Here is a 24,272-nt window from a genome sequence, read left to right on the forward strand (position 1 = left end):
TGGATATAATAAAAAGTATTGCACTCAATCTCGTCGTACATGGCTTATAATGATTGTGAAATATATGTGCTTTGTACATGTGAATGTGCATTAATAGTGCTAAAAACAAGAATTGTTTAGCTCCTGAGGATGATCACGTCCTTCCATGATAACATGAGCGGCACTGTTCAGTACGACGGATCATCCTCGGACCCCTTCCCAATCAAGAGCGGTGTCAAGCAGGGGTGCGTCCTCGCTCTGACTCTCTTCGGCGTGTTCTTCTCCCTGCTGTTGCATCACGCCTTCCGACAGTCCGAAGACGGCATCTTCCTCCACAACTGGAGTGACGGGGGCCTCTTCAACCTGGCACGCCTCTGAGCAAAGACAAAGGTGAGGAAGGTCCTCATCAGAGAGATGCTCTTCGCAGATGATGCTGCCCTCACCACCCACCCCGAGGAAGCGCTACAGCGACTCATCACCCGCTTCGCAGACGCGTGCAACGAGTTCGGGCTCACTATAAGCCTGAAGAAGACCAACATCATGGGCCAGGACATCAGCAGAGCTCCCCACATCACCATCGGCAACCATACCCTTGAAGTGGTGGATAGGTTCACCTATCTGGGCTCCACCATCTCCAGCAACCTCTCTCTCAATACCGAGCTGAGCGTGCGGATCGGCAAAGTAGTAACAGCAATGGCCTGTCTTGCAAAGAGAGTCTGAGACAACACCATGCTCATGACCAACACCAAAATGAGAGTGTATCAGGCCTGCGTGCTGAGCACTCTCCTCTATGGAAGCGAAGCATGGACCCTCTACTCCTGCCAAGAACGCAGACTGAACGCCTTCCACATGTGCTGTCTCAGAAGACTTCTGGGCATCACCTGGCAGGACCATGTCACCAACACCAATGTCCTGGCCAAGGCAGGGATGCCCAGCATGTTTGCCATGCTGACCCAGAGATGCCTGCGCTGGCTAGGCCACATCAGCCGCATGGACGATGGCCGCATCCCAAAGGACATGCTGTATGGTGAGCTGGCCACAGGCTCCAGACCCACAGGACAACCCACACTGTGCAAGCATGACCTGAAGGCAGGTGGCTTCAACCCTGCAGACCTGGAGACAGCAGCCTCAGACCGCGCCAGCTGGCGGTCCACTACCAAGGCCGTCGTTGGGGAAGCCGAGGAAAGGAGAGAGACCCGGTGAGGAGAGAGGAGGCTCCGACGACAGTGGAGACTGCAGTCGGCACCAACAGACACCCGAACAAGCAACTTCACCTGCAGCAACTGTAGCAGACTGTGCGGCTCACGCATCGGCCTATACAGTCATACTAAACAAGTGCTAAAACAAGAATTGTGATAAATGAAGATAAAAACTATGCAAAAGTGGCAGTATTGAACGGAAAATGACAGTAAACAAATAAGCTCTGACGGTGTAAAAGCTACAGGAGGACCAGGATGAGGGTTATAAACAGGATCAACAACAGGCGAATTAAGTGATTCTGACATGCGAGTCGACTCCCAACTTTTCATCTTGAAGATTCGGTTCAAGGAGTCGACTCGTCACAGCAACACATCACTGGTGCTCAGTTTCTCGTTTTACCAGGTGAGATCTGATCCTTATCTTTTCTTTACCCTGTTTTGCACGGTATTTTTGTCACCTCAGTAATTAGGTCGGATTTCGTTAAAAGTAAAAGGTTGTTTTATGGGTTGTGTTTGATGTCTTTCTGCATAATTCTGCCTGAAAGATCAAGCTAAACCGCTTGCTAGCTGAGCTGGTCGGCTAAAGTGGCAGGCTGCCAAATGGGGCGCCATTCGGTTTCAGTGAACCGTTACGGTGTGTGCAGCTAATTACTGATAAATTTATTAGAAAATTAAGGCTGTAAACTAGTGAGGGTTATCTGAAAGCTTTTTTTGTTGATAGGTTTTCCCGGATAGTTAGATAAATAAAGTTTAGCATGCTAACATTGTCCTTTAGCTCAGCCTTAGCGACATGCTGAGGTAATTTAATCTGAGCAGAAACTTAATATGTCCAAAAACAAGACAAAGAAAAGTCTAAAGGCTGGAGTCCAGCTGGCCGGGTTAATTACTTTATTTTTAATTATTTTTAATTACATTGAGCTAAGAGAGTGCATTTCAGACAGTGTTTTTCTTTAGTCTTGTTTTTTGGCATTTTGTCAAGGGCACAGAACAAAAGGAAGGAAGGTTTATACCTCAGTCTTTACATTCTCATTTACATACAAACATATTACCTCAATTTATGAACTTTTCAAAGTATTTTACATCATATTTAAATAAATCGTGAGGTGTACTGATGTTTTATCTTCTAATTTAAGACATTGTTATTAGTAATGTATAACAGTGATTTTTAAAAAGGTAATATTATGAACAACATCCATAAATAATCTTTTAGTTTAATCCTGTAGGACTCGAGAGGTCCTCTGTTATGATATAGGATAGTGGGATATTTTTTTTCCAAGTGTTATATTTTAACCTATTTAATTCTATAGAGCTTGAAAATAGCTTTCCATTGAGGTATGTATGGTTACTATATGTGGTATGGCCAAATAAACTCGGGTAAATAGTGTCGAGTTTGGTTTTGACATTCGCATAGAAACAAAGAAAAATCTGTGAGCACGAATCTGTCTTTGGTTTAAGGCACGAAAATTATCATAACTTTCTTAAAAACTGAGTAATCTTGACCAAAATTTTCAGGAGATAATATATGAACTTTCAAGTGATGTGAACATCAGCTACCTTCGTTAAAAGTATTCCGTCTAATTAGCATACTACTTCTTTCAGCTGCTCCCATTCGTTCGGGGTCGCCACAGTGGGATTTGTTCTGCGTATTTGATTTGGCATAGGTTTTACACCAGATGCCCTTCCTGACGCAACCCTAACCAAGCTATCCAGGCTTGGGACCGGTGCCAAGTATACACTGGGTTGTACAACCCCAGTGGCTGGGTGTTTTATCAAATCTGTATGTCTTTGGACTGTGGGGGAAACTGGAACACCTGAAGCAAACACACACAGAAAGACCCCCGTCGGCCACTGGGCTCAAACCCAGAACCTTCTTGCTGTGAGGCAACAGTGCTAACCAACATGCCATCCCCACCTAATTAGCATACTAATTAATAAAAAAAAATACAAAATACAGGTTTGTACAGCACAGCCATTAAAAAAATTTAATGTCTTTGCAAAGCTATTTTTATTTTCAAGGTACAACTTACTTGTGATTATTTTGCAACAAAAAAAATTTAATTTTGATCGTGTTGACGTCTTAAAGAACTACAATAAGCACAGTATCATTGTTTGCATTTTTCATATTTATTCACAAAAGGGAGGGAGTTCAGACAGAAATCTGAATTATGGCCAAGATATGTAAAACTGATAAATTTTAATATTTGAAATATGCTGATTTAATTTAAAAAATCAAGCAAATCAGTACAGTGGTTTTGTTTTATCTACATTTTTAGGTCTCGGATTTTGCTCTTTTCAGAGAATTGCTTCTGTATAAAGCAATTGGCAAGGAACAATGGTGGTGTTTTTTTTTTTTTTTTAAGAAAAATTGTTCTGGGAATAAACCTGTATATTTTTTGTGATTAAATTTTCTGTGCTGTATTGTTTTGTCCCTGCAGAATCGATGCATTTTTTTCTTCTATACATAATTGAGGCCAATTAGCGTATTATCTAATTTATATATGATTTATGAGGATAAATGGTAATATCGATAGGTTTTATTTTTATTTTATTGCTTGAATAATATCTGGAAGTTTCTGTGGTCCATCTTTAAAGTGTCTCAACCAGCTAATTTGCATACACAGGATAATATGCATACATGCGTTAATTAGACCTAAATAATGTAAAAAGATGATGTATTCTCTTAGCTTCAGCTGAAAATGGTTTCAGTAGCCAAACTGTGCTTCTGGCAGTCATTTAAAACATGGCTATAAACACCATGAAGGAAATATGCATATTAGCATATTTTAACCTCATTTGCACATAAGTGATGATTCTGAAACAAGGGGTGATGGTGTTCAGAAGCAGCAAAACACTTCTTCCTCAGCTTAAATAATAAAAATGAAAGCACCATATTGGGCACAAGAGATCACACTGTCTCGTTCGAGATGCTTTTTTGTGAAAATCGTGCAACTTACCTGGAAAATTTGTGACATTCACGAGACTCGCTGATAGTTCAGCTGGATGGTTTGAGTACTGAACAAGCTGTAGTATATATGGTTTGAAATTTGCATACGCACACATCCCACAATGCACTAGGGTATCCCCAGTCATGTGCCGAAATGTCTTTTTTTTTTTTTTTCAATGAGGAGCCAGTGTTTTGGGGAAGCCCTTGAGCTATCAAAATGAAAACACGCTCCAGACACAGTGCCGTGGGTGCGCACACACGTGTCTGGAGCGTGTGTAGGTTGACTATATCCATGACTAAGGCGGAGATTAAGCTACGCGCATTAATTTATGTATGGAGCATGTTTAGACATGGGAAGTTAATATGATTGAGAGATTATGAGCAGCATCAATAAATTGGTGCATTCATTGATTGCGCAACCGCCATGCTGACCGCTGTCTGAACTCATTACTGTTGAGTTACTGCATAATTAGAATGTTTATTCTTGTCAAAATAGAGGATGAAAAATTACTCAACATCCAGTGTCGAGTGTCCTTTCCATGTTCAATTGTCATCTTTGTCTGAAACATACACCTGGGTTTCATGAGTGTAGGCGGAAATTATGCTGACATGGAAATGTTCTCAAACAAAGCACATGGTGTTCACCGTGCCCCCTTAGTGGTAAAATGCAGGGTGAAATGATGTTTTCAACTCTGGCTTAGCAATGTTTGACTTGTGAAATGGAAAGAAAACTTCATGTTCATCTTTCATAAGCAAAAAACGAACCAGTTAACTGTGATGAGTGAAGTATTTTTTCCTCGTCAAACAGTGAACTGTATCATCAATATGTTAAATTTCACAAGTGAATGTTTGTTGATTGATCTAAAGCAAATACTTGTGTATATACAGCGTAACTGATTTAAAGGTAAGTAGGGCTACTTTATTTCTGATGCTATGCACAGCCATGTTGATTTTTCATGCTAAAGAACATGGAGTTGAAAAGACTAACCCAAGTTGACAAGGTGGAGTTTCAAGTTGAGGTGGCATTTTCTGGTTGGACAGGGGGACAGAGGCCTTAGAATAGAACGTTAAAATTTACGTTTGTGTGCAGAGAGAGAAAGAGAGATCGATCAATTGATTGATCACCATTAAAATTTAAAAGTGATCATAGATGGATGAGATTTTTATTCATTCACTGAAATTATCCAGGGCTTGACATTAACGGTAGTCCAACTGTCTGGGACAGCCACATGTTTGGGCCAGACAAGTCAAATCTGTATCTGCCTGTCTGATGGGATGAGTTGAATATTTTTTGAAAATCACAAATTTTTATAGTAGTAATTATTCAAGAGTTACATCAATAAAATTCCAACAAAACCAGATCAATCCCCTCCGTGATCCGGCCGTGTTACTGTTTACGAAATTCTGGGGAAGCCGAGTATAGCAGGTGTGTATGTAAAAATAACCAAGACGTAATATCTAATTATAGATTATTAGAGTTTCATCAAAATCGGAGAAATGGCGATCAAATACCTCAATAAAATAAATATCTGTGGTGAATTTTCATTTCATTTGGACTTTTTATTGTATTTTTCTTTTGTATGGTTCACATTAACCATCACAAATGTGGTAAAATATTTCAGAGGAATTTTACGACAGTGCTGAACTCATTCACAGTTTTTCATTCAGTGTGATTCTGTCCCCCTCATCATGTCCAACTCATTTTCTTTAAATTAATTTATACTTCAGGTTTTACTGGATTAATCAGGATTTAACTTTATTTCCTCCAGAAGCTTTGAATTTGGGTGAGTCTAACTCTTAAAACTGCAGATCAGGTAATGGGTTAGAACACACACACACACACACACACACACACACGCCATAATGGGGCTTTGGATAGTTTCCGTTTATTGTTAGAGTTAAAGATTGAGTTTTATTGAAAAATTATAAATCATTAAAGCAGAATAATGATCGTAACTATACCTGCTTTTAGACAAACTTTGTTTATCATGTTCCTTTCATTAAACTAGTAAATAGATAGGAATAAAAAGGTTATGGTCAAGACAAGTGAGAAATCTTACTGCTTGGACGAGTGGATTAAAGAGTTAAGGTCAAGCCCTGGTATGCCATTGTGGCAGAATATAATTCACATGATTTCAAAGTCACTTTGTTGTCCCTGGAGCAGCATTCCTTTTAACTACAACCCCGATTCCAAAAAAGTTGGGATAAAGTACAAATTGTAAATAAAAACGGAATGCAATGATGTGGAAGTTTCAAAATTCCATATTTTATTCAGAATAGAACATAGATGACATATCAAATGTTTAAACTGAGAAAATGTATCATTTAAAGAGAAAAATTAGGTGATTTTTAAATTTCATGACAACACCACATCTCAAAAAAGTTGGGACAAGGCCATGTTTACCACTGTGAGACATCCCCTTTTCTCTTTACAACAGTCTGTAAAGGCGGCACGGTGGTGTAGTGGTTAGCGCTGTCGCCTCACAGCAAGAAGGTCCAGGTTCGAGCCCCGTGGCCGGCGAGGGCCTTTCTGTGCGGAGTTTGCATGTTCTCCCCGTGTCCGCGTGGGTTTCCTCCAGGTGCTCCGGTTTCCCCCACAGTCCAAAGACATGCAGGTTAGGTTAACTGGTGACTCTAAATTGAGCGTAGGTGTGAATGTGAGTGTGAATGGTTGTCTGTGTCTATGTGTCAGCCCTGTGATGACCTGGCGACTTGTCCAGGGTGTACCCCGCCTTTCGCCCGTAGTCAGCTGGGATAGGCTCCAGCTTGCCTGCGACTCTGTAGAAGGATAAAGCGGCTAGAGATAATGAGATGAGATGAGATGAACAGTCTGTAAACGTCTGGGGACTGAGGAGACAAGTTGCTCAAGTTTAGGGATAGGAATGTTAACCCATTCTTGTCTAATGTAGGATTCTAGTTGCTCAACTGTCTTAGGTCTTTTTTTGTTGTATCTTCCGTTTTATGGTGCACCAACTGTTTTCTATGGGTGAAAGATCTGGACTGCAGGCTGGCCAGTTCAGTACCCGGACCCTTCTTCTACGCAGCCATGATGCTGTAATTGATGCAGTATGTGGTTTGGCATTGTCATGATGGAAAATGCAAGGTCTTCCCTGAAAGAGACGTCGTCTGGACGGGAGCATATGTTGCTCTAGAACCTGGATATACCTTTCAGCATTGATGGTGTCTTTCCAGATGTGTAAGCTGCCCATGCCACACGCACTAATGCAACCCCATACCATCAGAGATGCAGGCTTCTGAACTGAGCGCTGATAACAACTCGGGTCGTCCTTCTCCTCTTTAGTCCGAATGACACGGCGTCCCCGATTTCCATAAAGAACTTCAAATTTTGATTCGTCTGACCACAGAACAGTTTTCCACTTTGCCACAGTCCATTTTAAATGAGCCTTGGCCCAGAGAAGACGTCTGCGCTTCTGGATCATGTTTAGATACGGCTTCTTCTTTGAACTATAGAGTTTTAGCTGGCAACGGCAGATGGCACGGTGAATTGTGTTCACAGATAATGTTCTCTGGAAATATTCCTGAGCCCATTTTGTGATTTCCAATACAGAAGCATGCCTGTATGTGATGCACTGCTGTCTAAGGGCCCGAAGATCACGGGCACCCAGTATGGTTTTCCGGCCTTGACCCTTACGCACAGAGATTCTTCCAGATTCTCTGAATCTTTTGATGATATTATGCACTGTAGATGATGATATGTTCAAACTCTTTGCAATTTTACACTGTCGAACTCCTTTCTGATATTGCTCCACTATTTGTCGGTGCAGAATTAGGGGGATTGGTGATCCTCTTCCCATCTTTACTTCTGAGAGCCGCTGCCACTCCAAGATGCTCTTTTTATACCCAGTCATGTTAATGACCTATTGCCAATTGACCTAATGAGTTGCAATTTGGTCCTCCAGCTGTTCCTTTTTTGTATCTTTAACTTTTCCAGCCTCTTATTGCCCCTGTCCCAACTTTTTTGAGATGTGTTGCTGTCATGAAATTTCAAATCAGCCAATATTTGGCATGAAATTTCAAAATGTCTCATTTTCGACATTTGATATGTTGTCTATGTTCTATTGTGAATACAATATCAGTTTTTGAGATTTGTAAATTATTGCATTCCGTTTTTATTTACAATTTGTACTTTGTCCCAACTTTTTTGGAATTGGGGTTGTAGTTGAGGTCATTAGTCTGCACAAGTGACTCCCCGTACTCAAGAACCAATTAAAAATTCCCTTTTGAATGCACCAGTAAGTAAGAAATGTTGTGTAGTTCTAAAGTTCACTTATGCAAAATGGTTTATTTGTCGAAAATAGTGAGCCATTGACCATGTTTCCCTTTTTCTGCTCCAGATATGAATGGTATCCTGTTGTAAGTTGTCTTCAGCTCTCATTTCTCTTACACGTCTTGAAAACCATCAAGAGCTCTCACAATGATGTCCGATGAGATTAAATGTGAGGATCTGGAACCCATGGCGAGTTCCAGTAGTCCGGAGCAGTTGTCTGAACAAGTGGAAAACGAAATGCACATCTGCTCGAGGTGTGGAAAGAGTTTTCCGCACCAGGCTCATTTCCAAACACACCACTGTGTTCACATTAAAGGGAAGCCCTATCAGTGCTCTGAGTGTGAGAAGATTTTTAACGATCGCAGTAGTCTTATCAAGCACCTGCGAATTCATACGGGAGAGAAGCCGTATCAGTGCTCGGAGTGCGGGAAGTGTTTCACGCAGAAGGGTCATATCACAAAACACCTGCAGATTCACACACAAGAGAAACCGTATCACTGCGCGCTCTGTGGTAAAAACTTTAATTATCTCTGCAATCTCCAACGACACCAACGCACTCACACCGGAGAGAGGCCGTATCAGTGTTCGCAGTGTAAGAAGAGGTTTAGTGAGAAAGATGGTCTCATAAGACACCAGCGCATTCACACAGGAGAGAAGCCGTATGAGTGTTTGGAATGTGGGAAGAGTTTTACTGAACGAGGGAGCCTCTTAAAACACCAGAGGATTCATACAGGGGCAAGGCCGTACGAGTGCTCGTACTGCGAAATGACTTTTACACAAAGGTGTAATCTCCAGCAACACGAGCGCATTCACACAGGAGATAAACCGTTTTACTGCCTCGAGTGTGGGAAGAGTTTTAATCGGGAGACAGCTCTCCAAGTGCACCAGTGCAGTCACACGGGGGAGAAGCCGTATCACTGCCCTGAGTGTGGGAAGAATTTTAGCGACCAGAGTAATCTCCGACAACACCGTCGAATTCACACAGGAGAGAAGCCGTACATCTGCTCGCAGTGTGGGAAGGGTTTTACGCAGCACTGCCACCTCCAAGTCCACCAGCGCATTCACACGGGGGAGAGACCGTTTCCCTGCCCCCAGTGTGGGAAGAGTTTTACACAGCAGTGTCATCTCCAGCGTCACCAGCGCATTCACGTGGGAGAAGTCGTATCAGAGCTGATAGTGTGGGAGGAGTTATACAGGGCAATGTCGCCTCCAGGTACCCCAGCACCATCAGAGAGCTGTGAATGAAGACACCCTGCCGTTAGACTGTGAACCACAAAACGATGCTGAGATAATGATCATGAGCTTCCGTTTTTTTGTGTGCGCGTGCTTTTGTTTCATTTTGAATTGATTTGCAAAGTGACCTTGTGTGTGAGAAGGTGCTATATGACTTTGTGCTTGTGTTTTCATTTTGAATTGTTTCGCAAAGTGACCTTGAGTTTGAGAAGGTGCTATATGATGACAAACTATTATAGAGTGCTTGGTATAAGCATCTCCTCTTGAGAATTACAACCGAGGACTGAATTGTGATTTTTTTTTCATTGTATTTATGCAATATGTTGAACCTTTCAACGTATCCCCCTAGATCAGTACTGGGTACAGAGATATCCACAAGCACCGGTGGTTTTCTCCACCTACACGGACGGTCTGCGCCGGCTACTCAATTCCAAAAAAACCCTTTCCGCGTTCAAGCGATTTATATCGTCTCTGCTGCCTATTATTTGCTGAAAATTCAATTATTTCACCATGAAGTTGTCTTCAATTTGGGTCTAGCATGACCAAAACGATGCCATATTTGTTGATCGATTCTCACGCTCTGATTGGCTGAGCCAGACCACGTGACTATGCCGTAGCGTATGTAGTTTTGTTACAGAGCCAGGCAGCATGCTATAGAGGGTAACTGAGAAAGCCAAGCACACACACATCTGGAGGGGAATTTCATACATATTTTGCAAGTATTTTACTGGGAAATGTTTTGTAATTTATTCACTAAGAATGCACCAGAAGCCACCAGAAAGTATGTAAATTTCAAACTTTTCTGGGGGGACATGCCCCCCCCAGACCCTCCTAGCATTAGCATGCCGCAGATTCCAGAGCTGCGTACTGCTTTTTTTAGCCGGCTACTTCAGATTTTCTGGAGAACCCTGTGGGTAGAACCACATTTAGCTGCTATTACTGCTGCAAGTCTTGTGGATTTTTCCATTCTTCTCAATAAAATTCCCCAAGCACTAGTTAGTTTTTGTTTTTTTTTCTTTTTTATCAGACATCTAGATCTAGATGTCTGATAAAAAAGAAAAAAAAACAAAAACTAACTATATTTAATATAAGACATAATGAACGTAATCGAAAGTTCCCCAAGCACTGTCAAGTTAGATGGAGTCCTCCTGTGAAACACAGTAATTTTCAACTCTTGCCACAGACTCTCATTTTGACTGAGGTCTGGGATTTTACAGGGCTGTTGTAGCACATTCAGGTTCATGGTTTATAGCCACTCTAGTGTAGCTTTGAAAGTATGCTTAGGGTCATTATCCTTAGGGGAAAGCCATGGCCTAATGGAAGCAGCTTTGGGACCAAAAGGTCACCGGTTTGATTCCCTGGACCAGCAGAAATGACTGAAGTGCTCTTGAGCAAGGCACCTAACCCCCAACTCCTCCCCAGGTTGTTCTGGGTATGTTGTACATCACTCCGGATAAGAACATCTGATAAATTCCTGTAATGTAATGTCATGTTCTGATAGGTGAACCTCCCCTAGTCTCAAGTCTCATGCAGACTGGAGCAGGTTTTCGAGGATTCCCCTGTATTTGGCTCGAGCCATCAACCCTGATTAGTTTCCTTGCTCCTACTGATTAAAAGCATCCCCACAACATAATCCTACCACCATAATTTTTGCTGTGGGGATAGGGTTCTCAGGATGCTGAGCAGTGTTGGGTTTCTGCCAAAAGTTAAGTTTTGGTGGCATCAGACCAGAGAACTTTTAAAGATTTCAGTCTCCAACATGCCCCATACCCCATAGCCCACCCTTATGGAGAGTTTGGGCTTTAGCTTCTCCTATGTGAGCTGGTGATCTCTCCAGTTTCAGAGGTCTTTCAGGGCCCTGTAGTAGCTTCCCTGATTAATATCCTCTTTACTCTGTCACTGAATTTTGGTGGATGGCCTCAAGCCATGGTTGTGCCACATTCTTGCAGGGTTTGTTTGTTTGTTTGTTTGTTTGTTTTAGAAATAATATCACTTTGCAGGATGTTCAAAGTTTGGGATCTTTTTTTTCTTTTTAAATAACCAAACCCTGATTGATGGATACCTGGACAGAACTATGTCTCAGACTTGTTTGAATAGGTCCTTTGTGTTTTATGATGCTGTTTGTTGAGACATACTCATATTTGATAAGTTCTTTGGTTCTGACAAGAACAGGTATGTTTCTATTGAGATCATGTGACACTTTAATTGCACAAAGGTCTACTACGTTCAACTAATTATGTGACTTCTGCTGGTAATTGTTTGCACCAGAACTAATTTAGGTGTTTCACAGCAAGATGTGATGAAAACTTTTAAATTTTTTTTTTTTTTTAAATTTCTGAGTAGTTTGAAAAACTATATAGATTTTAGCCTCCACTTAAATATTATGAGAACTTTGTGTAGATTCATGGCACAAAGTCCCAAAAAATAAGTCAATTTCAGTTCCAGGTTGTAACACTACAAAATATTGAAAGGTTCAAAGCACTATAGGTAGTGTTTAACTTTAACTTTAATGGCCGAAAGACTGAACCAGATCATACAGTATCCCAACAGTTTCATTCTCAACCCTTTCTTTGTTCTGACAATCTCAGGAGTTTCCTTGTCCTTCCCTAGCAGATGTGTTGAGTCCTATGAGTTTATAGTGTGTCATTACTATTTAAAATATAACTAGTTTCATTTTCAATGTTTATTTTGAAGTGTGTTAACTTTATACTGATAGCATTTCATTGTACGACTGTTGGAAACTTTTGTATATTCTTGAAAATAATTTTCCAACAGCAGGTATTGTTCTTCAAACATGAATATGTTCAATATTTGCAGTACAGAAGGGACAAGTTTTTTTTGTTTTTTTTTTTGTACAGACAGTCCGGATGAGTAAACGTAATTTCTTGCATGTTATAGCTTCTATGGCTAATTAATATCTCTTGATGGTCAGCCATGAGAGGTGTGTAGAAATCTATTTTAGATTACAGTTGGATAGTTCTTTAAAAATATTTAATTAATACACAGTAACTGTAGACATGTAATAATCCTGCAATCATGTACATAACTTACATGACTAATCAAAAACAGAAAGGAAGGATCCTGCAGTTTATTGTGCAAAATTTCTGCTGATGCTTACAGTCTAAATAGGAAGTGATATTTGTGAAGTAACACACTGCTTTTCTTAGTAGTACTGTGATGTTGGATGGGGCCTGGCTGTAGGATTATCTTTGATAGGAAACGTTTTCACCCCTTTAAAAAAAAAAATTCAGCACCGAAGGTTCTGTTTGACTGTGTTGAATTTTTAACTCTAGCCTCGGACTGATGTTTTTTCACAACAAGAAATTGATTCATATGTAACTTCCTTAATTTTCAGCACAGCTTCCCATGATCTCGATGGAGGTTTTGCTCGATTGACACTTCAGCCTCAGCTTCACCAACATACGGACAGATTAACTAAAACCTAAAGGCAAATCTTTTCTGCTGTCCTACTCCAGTGATGGCGGGGTTGTTTGGGAAAACATCCCTCACTGGACTAACACTTCTTATTTAAGTACTTAATTCAGACTTTGTCGCTGTTAGGTTGTTTTTTCATGTCCTCAGAAACATATTGGTCCCAGCTATCTTCCAGTGTGTAATCAAATAATAATCAGTATAACGTGTGGTTAATCCTCACTGTTACTCTTGTTTTACCTGTCACGTCCTCTTTGTATGTGGTTTGGTATTATATATTCTGTATTATCCCTGTAGTTGTTGACAATTACTCTTAAACTTGTATTCTACTGTATTCCTGTGTCTCTCTTTTTTTTTAAATTTACCATCAAATTATAAAGATTTTCAATTTCACCTGAAGATACCAGAGTCTTTAAGCCAAGGGGGAGCAAATAAGCTCTTTGCAGCTATCTTCTGCTTGGATACCGCTTAGCAACACGAAAGTGGAGAGCAAGTGTTCAGCTAAACAAAACCCTCGACAAGGTCAAGCAATTCATTTACATCTTCAAGATGTAGCCAAACCTTACAAAAACGACATACCTTGAAAACTTTTATGTTTGAGCTGTTAGAATTAAAATAGGTGCTTTGACAAGGTTTTTTTTGGTGTACATACCTGGCAAAGTCACGAAGATCCAAATGCCGTCCATTGAAAGTCAATGCATGATAAAAGTTTTTTTCCTGTAAAAATGAGCCTAAAGTAAACTTGGAACATTACATTGACGATTCTTCTAGAAATGGAAAGAGATTAAGCACAATAAACTGCTGAAACTTTTGTGCTTGACCTTGTCGAGGGTTTTGTTTATCTGAATGCTTGCTTTTCATTTTCATGTTGCTAAGTGGCATCCAATCACGTAGCTACTAAGAGCCTATTTGCTCTGTTTAGTCCAGTGCACTCTGACAGATTAAATCACACACTTCGATGTAATGGATTATTATTATTATTATTATTATTATTATTATTATTATTATTTTATAAAGATTTTACTTATTAACCCATGCAGCAGTTTTGTATGGATAACACCAGTCTCTCCACTGTAGTGAGAGCTTTAGAGGAGGAAATGTTGGGATGAGCCAGCAGAGGGAGCCCATGCTTAGCATTTGGCAGGGGTATTTTAACACACATTGCTGATGTGATTATTTTGTCTTTGTTTGGTTGGTTGGTTTTTTGCACAATGTTCTTCCAAATTGTAGGGATGAAAACTACCAATAGAACCTACCAATAGGCCAGTTTGTGTGTCATGGCCCCCTTGGTTGTTGTAGATCAATGGTGTCATTTAGCGTAATTGGTGATTTTGTTTTTTTAGAGCAAAGGGAGCTGCCACAAATCAGTGTCCCTATAAAATGTTGAAGCATAAAAATGAGCAAGGAAGAATATCTCATCTCATCTCATTATCTCTAGCCGCTTTATCCTGTTCTACAGGGTCGCAGGCAAGCTGGAGCCTATCCCAGCTGACTACGGGCGAAAGGCGGGGTTCTGGACAAGTCGCCAGGTCATCACAGGGCTGACACATAGACACAGACAACCATTCACACTCACATTCACACCTACGCTCAATTTAGAGTCACCAGTTAACCTAACCTGCATGTCTTTGGACTGTGGGGGAAACCGGAGCACCCGGAGGAAACCCACGTGGACACGGGGAGAACATGCAAACTCCACACAGAAAGGCCCTCGCCGGCCACGGGGCTCAAACATGGACCTTCTTGCTGTGAGGCAACAGCGCTAACCACTACACCACCGTGCAGCCCCGGAAAAATTCCTGATAAATAAATTAAAAAACCAGGATCTTTTTGAGGCAGAGATCTGCATTTTATTTAATTTCAGACTGTCCTGCTGACTTCTACAAGCTTGTTTTGATGCACAAAAACAGCTGAAAGTGGAAAGTATAACGTACAGCTGGAAGAAATGGGGTGAGTCTTATGGAATGTTAATCTTAAATATATATTGAGGCAGAGGTTTTGGGGTGTTGAAAAGTTGCCACCCCTTATTATGATCTGCATCATCATGATCTCTGGGTGATGTTGCCTGTTTGCTGGGTGTACTATCAGTAAGTTTAAACTATTCAATCATTCTTCCTGGTCAGGGTTATGGCAGATACAGAGCCTACCCTGGAACACTGGGTGGGAAAGGGGAATACATCTGTATGGCTGGAATAGTGTGTGTTTTTTGTGGACCTTGCATAATTGGTTACTTTAATTCTGTTGTCAACAGGAAGAAAGATGAGGCCAGAAAAGATGATAGTGGTTCCTCACTGCCACCTTTTGGCCCAGAATAGCACAATAAATCCTACTATCTTTGGAAAACATTGTTCATTAAAGCTGCCCACCTGGATGGAGCTACACAACTACTGCATGTAAATGGAAATAATGAATGCATATAGAAAAAAAAAGAGAATTTGTGATAACCACATTCCAGGAATTACAGACATCACACTAGAGAAACTTCTGAGTAATAAATCTCAGGGACAGAAAATAAAATTAAGTTCATTACATGAGTAGGAGAGATTGCGATGGTTTGGGCATGTACAGAGGAATGAGCGAGAGTATACTGGGAAAAGAATGCTGGAGATGGAGTTTCCAGGTAGAAGGAAAAGAGGAATGAGCAAAGATGAGATTTATGGATATGATGAAGGAGGACATGAGAACGGTTGTTGCTACAGAAAAATATTCAAAGGAGATGGAGGGACATTATCTGCTATGGTGACCCCTAAAAGGAACAGCCAGAAGAAAAAAGACGACAGGCATAGGAGTTTTCCACACCAACAGTCTACACTCCAGTCCAGCAGGTGGCAGGAGGTCACCATAGTGTTGGTTGCCAACGGCTATTAAGCTGAAGAAGTGGAGCTTCTTGATTGATGAGCTGATCACCTGTAATCATGAGCTTTCCATTAAACTCTTTCTGACAGGGTTTTACCCCCACAGTTCCATCTGATCCGTTGTGGGGGATTTGAGGTGGTTAACTGCGTTCTGCTGGAAACATCAAGGTAAGTTCAACTCGGCTAACAGTGGCTCAGTCCCAAATGGGATTCTACTTCCTATGCTAGTGCACTACACAGGATATAAACTAGTGCCCTTTACACACTCTGTAGCGCACTACACAGGATATAAACTAGTGCCCTTTACACACTCTGTAGCGCACTACACAGGATATAAACTAGTGCCCTTTACACACTCTGTAGCGCACTACACAGGATATAAACTAGTGCCCTTTACACACTCTGTAGCGCACTACACAGGATATAAACTAGTGCCCTTTACACACTCTGTAGCGCACTACACAGGATATAAACTAGTGCCCTTTACACACTCTGTAGCGCACTACACAGGATATAAACTAGTGCCGTTTACACGCTCTGTAGTGCACTACACAGGATATAAACTAGTGCCCTTTACACGCTCTGTAGCGCACTACACAGGATATAAACTAGTGCCGTTTACACGCTCTGTAGTGCACTACACAGGATATAAACTAGTGCCCTTTACACGCTCTGTAGCGCACTACACAGGATATAAACTAGTGCCCTTTACACACTCTGTAGCGCACTACACAGGATATAAACTAGTGCCGTTTACACGCTCTGTAGTGCACTACACAGGATATAAACTAGTGCCCTTTACACACTCTGTAGCGCACTACACAGGATATAAACTAGTGCCGTTTACACACTCTGTAGCGCACTACACAGGATATAAACTAGTGCCCTTTACACACTCTGTAGCGCACTACACAGGATATAAACTAGTGCCGTTTACACACTCTGTAGCGCACTACACAGGATATAAACTAGTGCCCTTTACACACACTGTAGCGCTCTACACGGGATATAAACTAGTGCCCTTTACACACACTGTAGCGCTCTACACGGGATATAAACTAGTGCCGTTTACACACTCTGTAGCGCACTACACGGGATATAAACTAGTGCCGTTTACACACTCTGTAGCGCACTACACAGGATATAAACTAGTGCCGTTTACACACTCTGTAGCGCACTACACGGGATATAAACTAGTGCCGTTTACACACTCTGTAGCGCACTACACGGGATATAAACTAGTGCCGTTTACACACTCTGTAGCGCACTACACGGGATATAAACTAGTGCCGTTTACACACTCTGTAGCGCACTACACGGGATATAAACTAGTGCCGTTTACACACTCTGTAGCGCACTACACGGGATATAAACTAGTGCCGTTTACACACTCTGTAGCGCACTACACGGGATATAAACTAGTGCCGTTTACACACACTGTAGCGCACTACACAGGATATAAACTAGTGCCGTTTACACACTCTGTAGCGCACTACACGGGATATAAACTAGTGCCGTTTACACACTCTGTAGCGCACTACACGGGATATAAACTAGTGCCCTTTACACACACTGTAGCGCACTACACGGGATATAAACTAGTGCCCTTTACACACTCTGTAGCGCACTACACGGGATATAAACTAGTGCCGTTTACACACTCTGTAGGGCACTACACGGGATATAAACTAGTGCCCTTTACACGCACTGTAGCGCACAACACGGGATATAAACTAGTGCCCTTTACACGCTCTGTAGCGCACTACACGGGATATAAACTAGTGCCCTTTACACGCTCTGTAGCGCACTACACGGGATATAAACTAGCGCCGTTTACACGCTCTGTAGCGCACTACACGGGATATAAACTAGCGCCGTTTACACGCTCTGTAGCGCACTACACGGGATATAAACTAGCGCCGTTTACACGCTCTGTAGCGCACTACACGGGATATAAACTAGCGCCGTTTACACGCTCTGTAGCGCACTACACGGGATATAAACTAGCGCCGTTTACACGCTCTGTAGCGCACTACACGGGATATAAACTAGCGCCGTTTACACGCTCTGTAGCGCACTACACGGGATATAAACTAGCGCCGTTTACACGCTCTGTAGCGCACTACACGGGATATAAACTAGCGCCGTTTACACGCTCTGTAGCGCACTACACGGGATATAAACTAGCGCCGTTTACACGCTCTGTAGCGCACTACACGGGATATAAACTAGCGCCGTTTACACGCTCTGTAGCGCACTACACGGGATATAAACTAGCGCCGTTTACACGCTCTGTAGCGCACTACACGGGATATAAACTAGCGCCGTTTACACGCTCTGTAGCGCACTACACGGGATATAAACTAGCGCCGTTTACACGCTCTGTAGCGCACTACACGGGATATAAACTAGCGCCGTTTACACGCTCTGTAGCGCACTACACGGGATATAAACTAGCGCCGTTTACACGCTCTGTAGCGCACTACACGGGATATAAACTAGCGCCGTTTACACGCTCTGTAGCGCACTACACGGGATATAAACTAGCGCCGTTTACACGCTCTGTAGCGCACTACACGGGATATAAACTAGCGCCGTTTACACGCTCTGTAGCGCACTACACGGGATATAAACTAGCGCCGTTTACACGCTCTGTAGCGCACTACACGGGATATAAACTAGCGCCGTTTACACGCTCTGTAGCGCACTACACGGGATATAAACTAGCGCCGTTTACACGCTCTGTAGCGCACTACACGGGATATAAACTAGCGCCGTTTACACGCTCTGTAGCGCACTACACGGGATATAAACTAGCGCCGTTTACACGCTCTGTAGCGCACTACACGGGATATAAACTAGCGCCGTTTACACGCTCTGTAGCGCACTACACGGGATATAAACTAGCGCCGTTTACACGCTCTGTAGCGCACTACACGGGATATAAACTAGCGCCGTTTACACGCTCTGTAGCGCACTACACGGGATATAAACTAGCGCCGTTTACACGCTCTGTAGCGCACTACACGGGATATAAACTAGCGCCGTTTACACGCTCTGTAGCGCACTACACGGGATATAAACTAGCGCCGTTTACACGCTCTGTAGCGCACTACACGGGATATAAACTAGCGCCGTTTACACGCTCTGTAGCGCACTACACGGGATATAAACTAGCGCCGTTTACACGCTCTGTAGCGCACTACACGGGATATAAACTAGCGCCGTTTACACGCTCTGTAGCGCACTACACGGGATATAAACTAGCGCCGTTTACACGCTCTGTAGCGCACTACACGGGATATAAACTAGCGCCGTTTACACGCTCTGTAGCGCACTACACGGGATATAAACTAGCGCCGTTTACACGCTCTGTAGCGCACTACACGGGATATAAACTAGCGCCGTTTACACGCTCTGTAGCGCACTACACGGGATATAAACTAGCGCCGTTTACTCGCTCTGTAGCGCACTACACGGGATATAAACTAGCGCCGTTTACTCGCTCTGTAGCGCACTACACGGGATATAAACTAGCGCCGTTTACTCGCTCTGTAGCGCACTACACGGGATATAAACTAGTGCCGTTTACTCACTACACACACAATCAGGACTACCTTGGAACGCAACCCCTTAGTGAAATGCTACAGTGTGTGCAGATGATTACTGATTAATTGATCGATTATTAAATTGATGCTAACTATAATTGAGTTTCCGCTTTCCTTTAAAGTTTGCACTACAATGTGATTTTGCTAGCAGGTGCTTTGAATTGCTATTATTGCTAATTATTGCATAGCTAAACATAGCCTCTTTAGCTAATTAATATTATTTTCATTTGCTTAGCCTTAGTGAGATGCTGAAGTCATTTAATTTGGTCTAAAACAAGGAAATTATTTCTACTTATAGACTCCGCTGTGTCTTTAATACCCTTTCTGCTTATATTGAGCTATAAAAATACACTTATCAGATCACTTTCTCTCTAGAAACTAAATTCTCAAAAAAAGGGGTGATTTTCCTGACCTATTAAAATATTAAATAAATTACATTGTCTCTTTGAAAATTATAATGCATCCATCCAACCTGTTAAAATAATGGAAACCCCATTTGGACTTCCATCTTTGTAGAGCTCCTCTGGATCAGCTATGCTTTAGGTGCAGGTGATGTTGCACCCAAGCATTGTTGCTGCATTCAACTAAAATTCATAATTTGGTATGTCTGACTTCAGACTTGGGGAATCGATCTCTGACCTCAGAGTTCCTACTCTGGAACTTACTCTGAATGGTCATGGTCTCCTCTACCCCAAGGTCAGCAAGTGATGTTAAATCAACGTGGTTGACTTCGTCAAAGGTGTATTAGTCATGATGTCATCTCGAGACATCTTGACATGCTTTGAGAAGCTGAGGAGTTTCTAAAGTTGCCATGGCCTAATGGTTGTAGAAGCAGCTTTGGGACCAAAAAGTTGCTGGTTTGAATCCCTGGACCAGCAGGAATGCCTGAAGTGCCCTTGAGCAAGGCATTTAACCCCCTACTGCTACCCAGATGTAAATATCAGGTGATGGAAGTTGTAATTTTGATCTGTTGACTCGGACTACAAAAGGTTTTAATCTCAAACCCAAATGCCTTCAGTGTATAGTAAAAAAAAATAATAATAATTGGCCTTACTATTCCAGTATGTTATTACTTCTTGTAAGTACCAAAAGCACGTGTGTGCAAGGAAACTTGACATTATATATACACATGTTTTAAATTCCGATTTTATTTCTGAGTTTAAAGGAATAGAAAATAGTAAATACATGGATAGGTTGGTAGCTTGTAATATTGAGAGCCTGTAAGAAAAGTTTCAGCCATGTTTGACCATTTATAAGAAAATTGTGAGTGTTTTTGTATCGCTGCTCTAATGCCACCAGGAGGCTGCCATGTTGCCTGTTGGAAGGGCGATGCGTGACGTCATTTGGGCGCAAGGCTGAGTGTATACTTCAGTACTGAAGGGGCAAAGCCAAAGGTCTACTAAGGTGACAATGTCGTTTTGTTTGTTTTTGTTTTTTCCACTATACATTTGAAAATAGTGTATTACTGAGCTGCAAACCTGAACTCTTTCCCTGTAAAACGAGGCTGAAACTGTGTGTTATACTGCTCGTTAGCATGCTCTGGACTTATTCGTGAAAAACTTCATCAAGACGTCCCTAGGCTAGCCTAGGCCAAAAAAAAAAATGTGTTTCCGGTTACGTAGATTTTAAAACTAGGGTCGGTAGGCAGGCTTTTTTTTTTTTTTTTATAATTTTTTTTTTCAAGATGGCTGCCATAACCTATAGAGAGCTGCCGCATGACGTCACCGCGCTGCGAGATTTTGTTAGGCGCCATATTGGAAAACCAAGTACATGCACTCACAATAAAACAACTGTGCTTTATTTATATAATAGGAGGGAGAGCAAGCCCCAAACCATCCTAAATTATTGTTATTATTCTCATCTCATTATCTCTAGCCGCTTTATCCTGTTCTACAGGGTCGCAGGCGAGCTGGATCCTATCCCAGCTGACTACGGGTGAAAGGCGGGGTTCACCCTGGACAAGTCGCCAGGTCATCACAGGGCTGACACATAGACACAGACAACCATTCACACTCACATTCACACCTACGCTCAATTTAGAGTCACCAGTTAACCTAACCTGCATGTCTTTGGACTGTGGGGGAAACCGGAGCACCCGGAGGAAACCCACGCGGACACGGGGAGAACATGCAAACTCCGCACAGAAAGGCCTTCGCCGGCCACGGGGCTCCAACCCGGACCTTCTTGCTGTGAGGCGACAGCGCTAACCACTACACCACCGTGCCACCCATTATTATTATTATTATTATTATTATTATTAAATTGTAGAAGTCTGGGGGGCTTGCTCCTCATACAGTTATCAACTTGAGGCCAATTTAGCATGTTTTAAATCTGAATTTCTTGCGTTTGCTTACCTCAAAGTGTCTGCAGATCATGCACAGACTTATCCATTATATCCACAGTTTTTTGCCAAGTCTCACACAGGTTTCTTTCAAGTCTACTGTTGGGCCAATAAATCATAAATAAAACAGCTCAGATTTGTTTAAGTCGTTTGCCACTCCACTTTATTCTCGTGGGTTCACATACCGCTGCCGTTATTTCCCCCTAATCACGAGTTTGTTGGTCTTCCAAAATGGCGCAGGGTCTGTTTACTTCCGGTTTCGGGTGACGTCAGTGAAATCCCTCTATATTTAGACAGGAATAATTTCACAAAATATAATGAATTTCAGGCGGCACGGTGGTGTAGTGGTTAGCGCTGTCGCCTCACAGCAAGAAGGTCCTGGGTTCGAGCCCCGTGGCCGGCGAGGGCCTTTCTGTGTGGAGTTTGCATGTTCTCCCCGTGTCCGCGTGGGTTTCCTCCGGGTGCTCCGGTTTCCCCCACAGTCCAAAGACATGCAGGTTAGGTTAACTGGTGACTCTAAATTGAGCGTAGGTGTGAATGTGAGTGTGAATGGTTGTCTGTGTCTATGTGTCAGCCCTGTGATGACCTGGCGACTTGTCCAGGGTGAACCCCGCCTTTCGCCCGTAGTCAGCTGGGATAGGATCCAGCTCGCCTGCGACCCTGTAGAAGGATAAAGCGGCTACAGATAATGAGATGAGATAATGAATTTCTTTGCAGGTCACCTGAGTTACCACCTTCTGATGAATCTGATGCAGCATGAGACACCTTTTAACATGAATTTTTCTGTAAATATAACAGCTCAATACACCATGTTTGTCTCAGTTCAGGGTCTATGGTTATAAAGGTGAAGAACAACAGCTTACTGCATTCACAGTGGTGTAATGGTTAGCATGCTGGCCTGTCACCGCAGAGACCCGGGTTCGAATCCCGGTGGAGACACCCAAAATTTGTAACCTGGTTTCTCAAACTGTGTAGTGTCCCTGGGCAAGACACCTCATCCACATTGCACTCAGTCCACCCAGCTGTATAAATGGGTACCTATGTGGGATGTGCTTGGTAGCAGCATCGAACGTACCATTCCGTCAGGGTAATAATGTACCGTCGTAGAGTAGCCCTGGGCTAGATTCCTGGCATTAAACTTATTATTATTATTCACCATATTCTTTTACATTTCAGAAACATCATCACCATTTCTTCAGAGTTCAGTATTTATGACAAAAATAAAATTTCATAATTTCTATTTAATCAACCTCTGTTTACATTTCTGACTAAAGAATTGTGAGTAAAGTTCTTTAAAAGGCATTAACAAACTACCGTAAATCCCTAAACGCCTGCCTCGAATAGATGACCATGCACTGAGCTTGCTGAAAGCAAAAAGAAGCTGAAAAACAGGCCTCAAATACACACCTGTCTTTAAAATAGAAATCTATGATTTGGACTGTTTGAAAAAAATGATGCTGGTGTTTAATTAAGCATTTACGGTAGTCACACTAGAAGCATGATTATAAGAGTCCTTAAAGCAATTTTTCATGTCGGATGTTATTACAATACGTTCACTTGAACAAGTACACAGATTCACTACGATACCTTAGTATAGCCAATATGAAATGTAAACTTCGACAAGACTGTAGTCATGGTAGTACAATTTTTACAACAAAGATCTTCCAGAATTGCCTAGTGAGAGACAAGCCACATTAAATACAGTAAACTCCCGCCGTGTCGAACTTCACTTTCTCTATATTTCCTGTGTGTCGATACAATCTCGCGGTCCGACTGAGTCGTTATACATTTATCATTATCCCCCTAACTCAATATTTCAGTGTGTCAATATATTTTCGCTGGTCCATTGAATATCGACCCAGCGGGAGTTTACTGTATACAATATTCATCAACATTTCAGAGAAATATTACATGGAAAAACCTCATTTAAACCAAGGAACACTTTTAATACTTTAATACAACTGAAAAGGTGAAGGTATAACAATCACTTGAATACTGCTATATCATGTATATGAAGTTCTAAGACTATTCACACACACACACACACACACACACAAAGGGTCAATGTTGGCTCCAAATCTGACAAGAATCTTGTTGCAAAAGAAATAAGAGTGCTCAAAGATCACAACATCCCCCACATTTGGGGCCAAATCTCTGGAGCATTCAGTTTTGGGCAGTAACTGTTTAAAATCACCCGAGCAGATGTGCATATTTCACACTACTTTCCCCGCCCATAAGGTCTTTGTACAATTGGTAACTTCCCATTCTCTCTGCATGTGTGACATATGGGAAGCACAGTTTTGTATTTTCTTTTCAGTTCAGTGTCAACTTCTCCACCTTCTGTACCGCAAAAGCAGCAAATGTCCAATCTCCCAATACCACTACCATAAAAG

At 42.0% G+C, this 24,272-nt stretch overlaps 1 protein-coding gene across 1 annotated transcript in view; it reads left to right on the forward strand.

Moving 5' to 3' along the window:
• The first annotated feature begins 1,519 nt into the window (after window positions 1-1,519).
• LOC132884669 (zinc finger protein 271-like) overlaps window positions 1,520-24,272 on the forward strand; it is a 56,443-nt gene continuing 33,690 nt past the window's right edge. Inside the window, exons 1-3 of the mRNA XM_060918505.1 lie at window positions 1,520-1,581; window positions 8,478-9,647; window positions 9,993-10,003. Coding sequence (XP_060774488.1) covers window positions 8,558-9,647; window positions 9,993-10,003 — 1,101 coding nt within the window. The 5' untranslated portion in view covers window positions 1,520-1,581; window positions 8,478-8,557. The remainder of the gene's footprint in view (window positions 1,582-8,477; window positions 9,648-9,992; window positions 10,004-24,272) is intronic.

The sequence above is a fragment of the Neoarius graeffei genome, chromosome 4, assembly GCF_027579695.1.
Source record: "Neoarius graeffei isolate fNeoGra1 chromosome 4, fNeoGra1.pri, whole genome shotgun sequence".
NCBI lineage: Eukaryota > Metazoa > Chordata > Actinopteri > Siluriformes > Ariidae > Neoarius > Neoarius graeffei.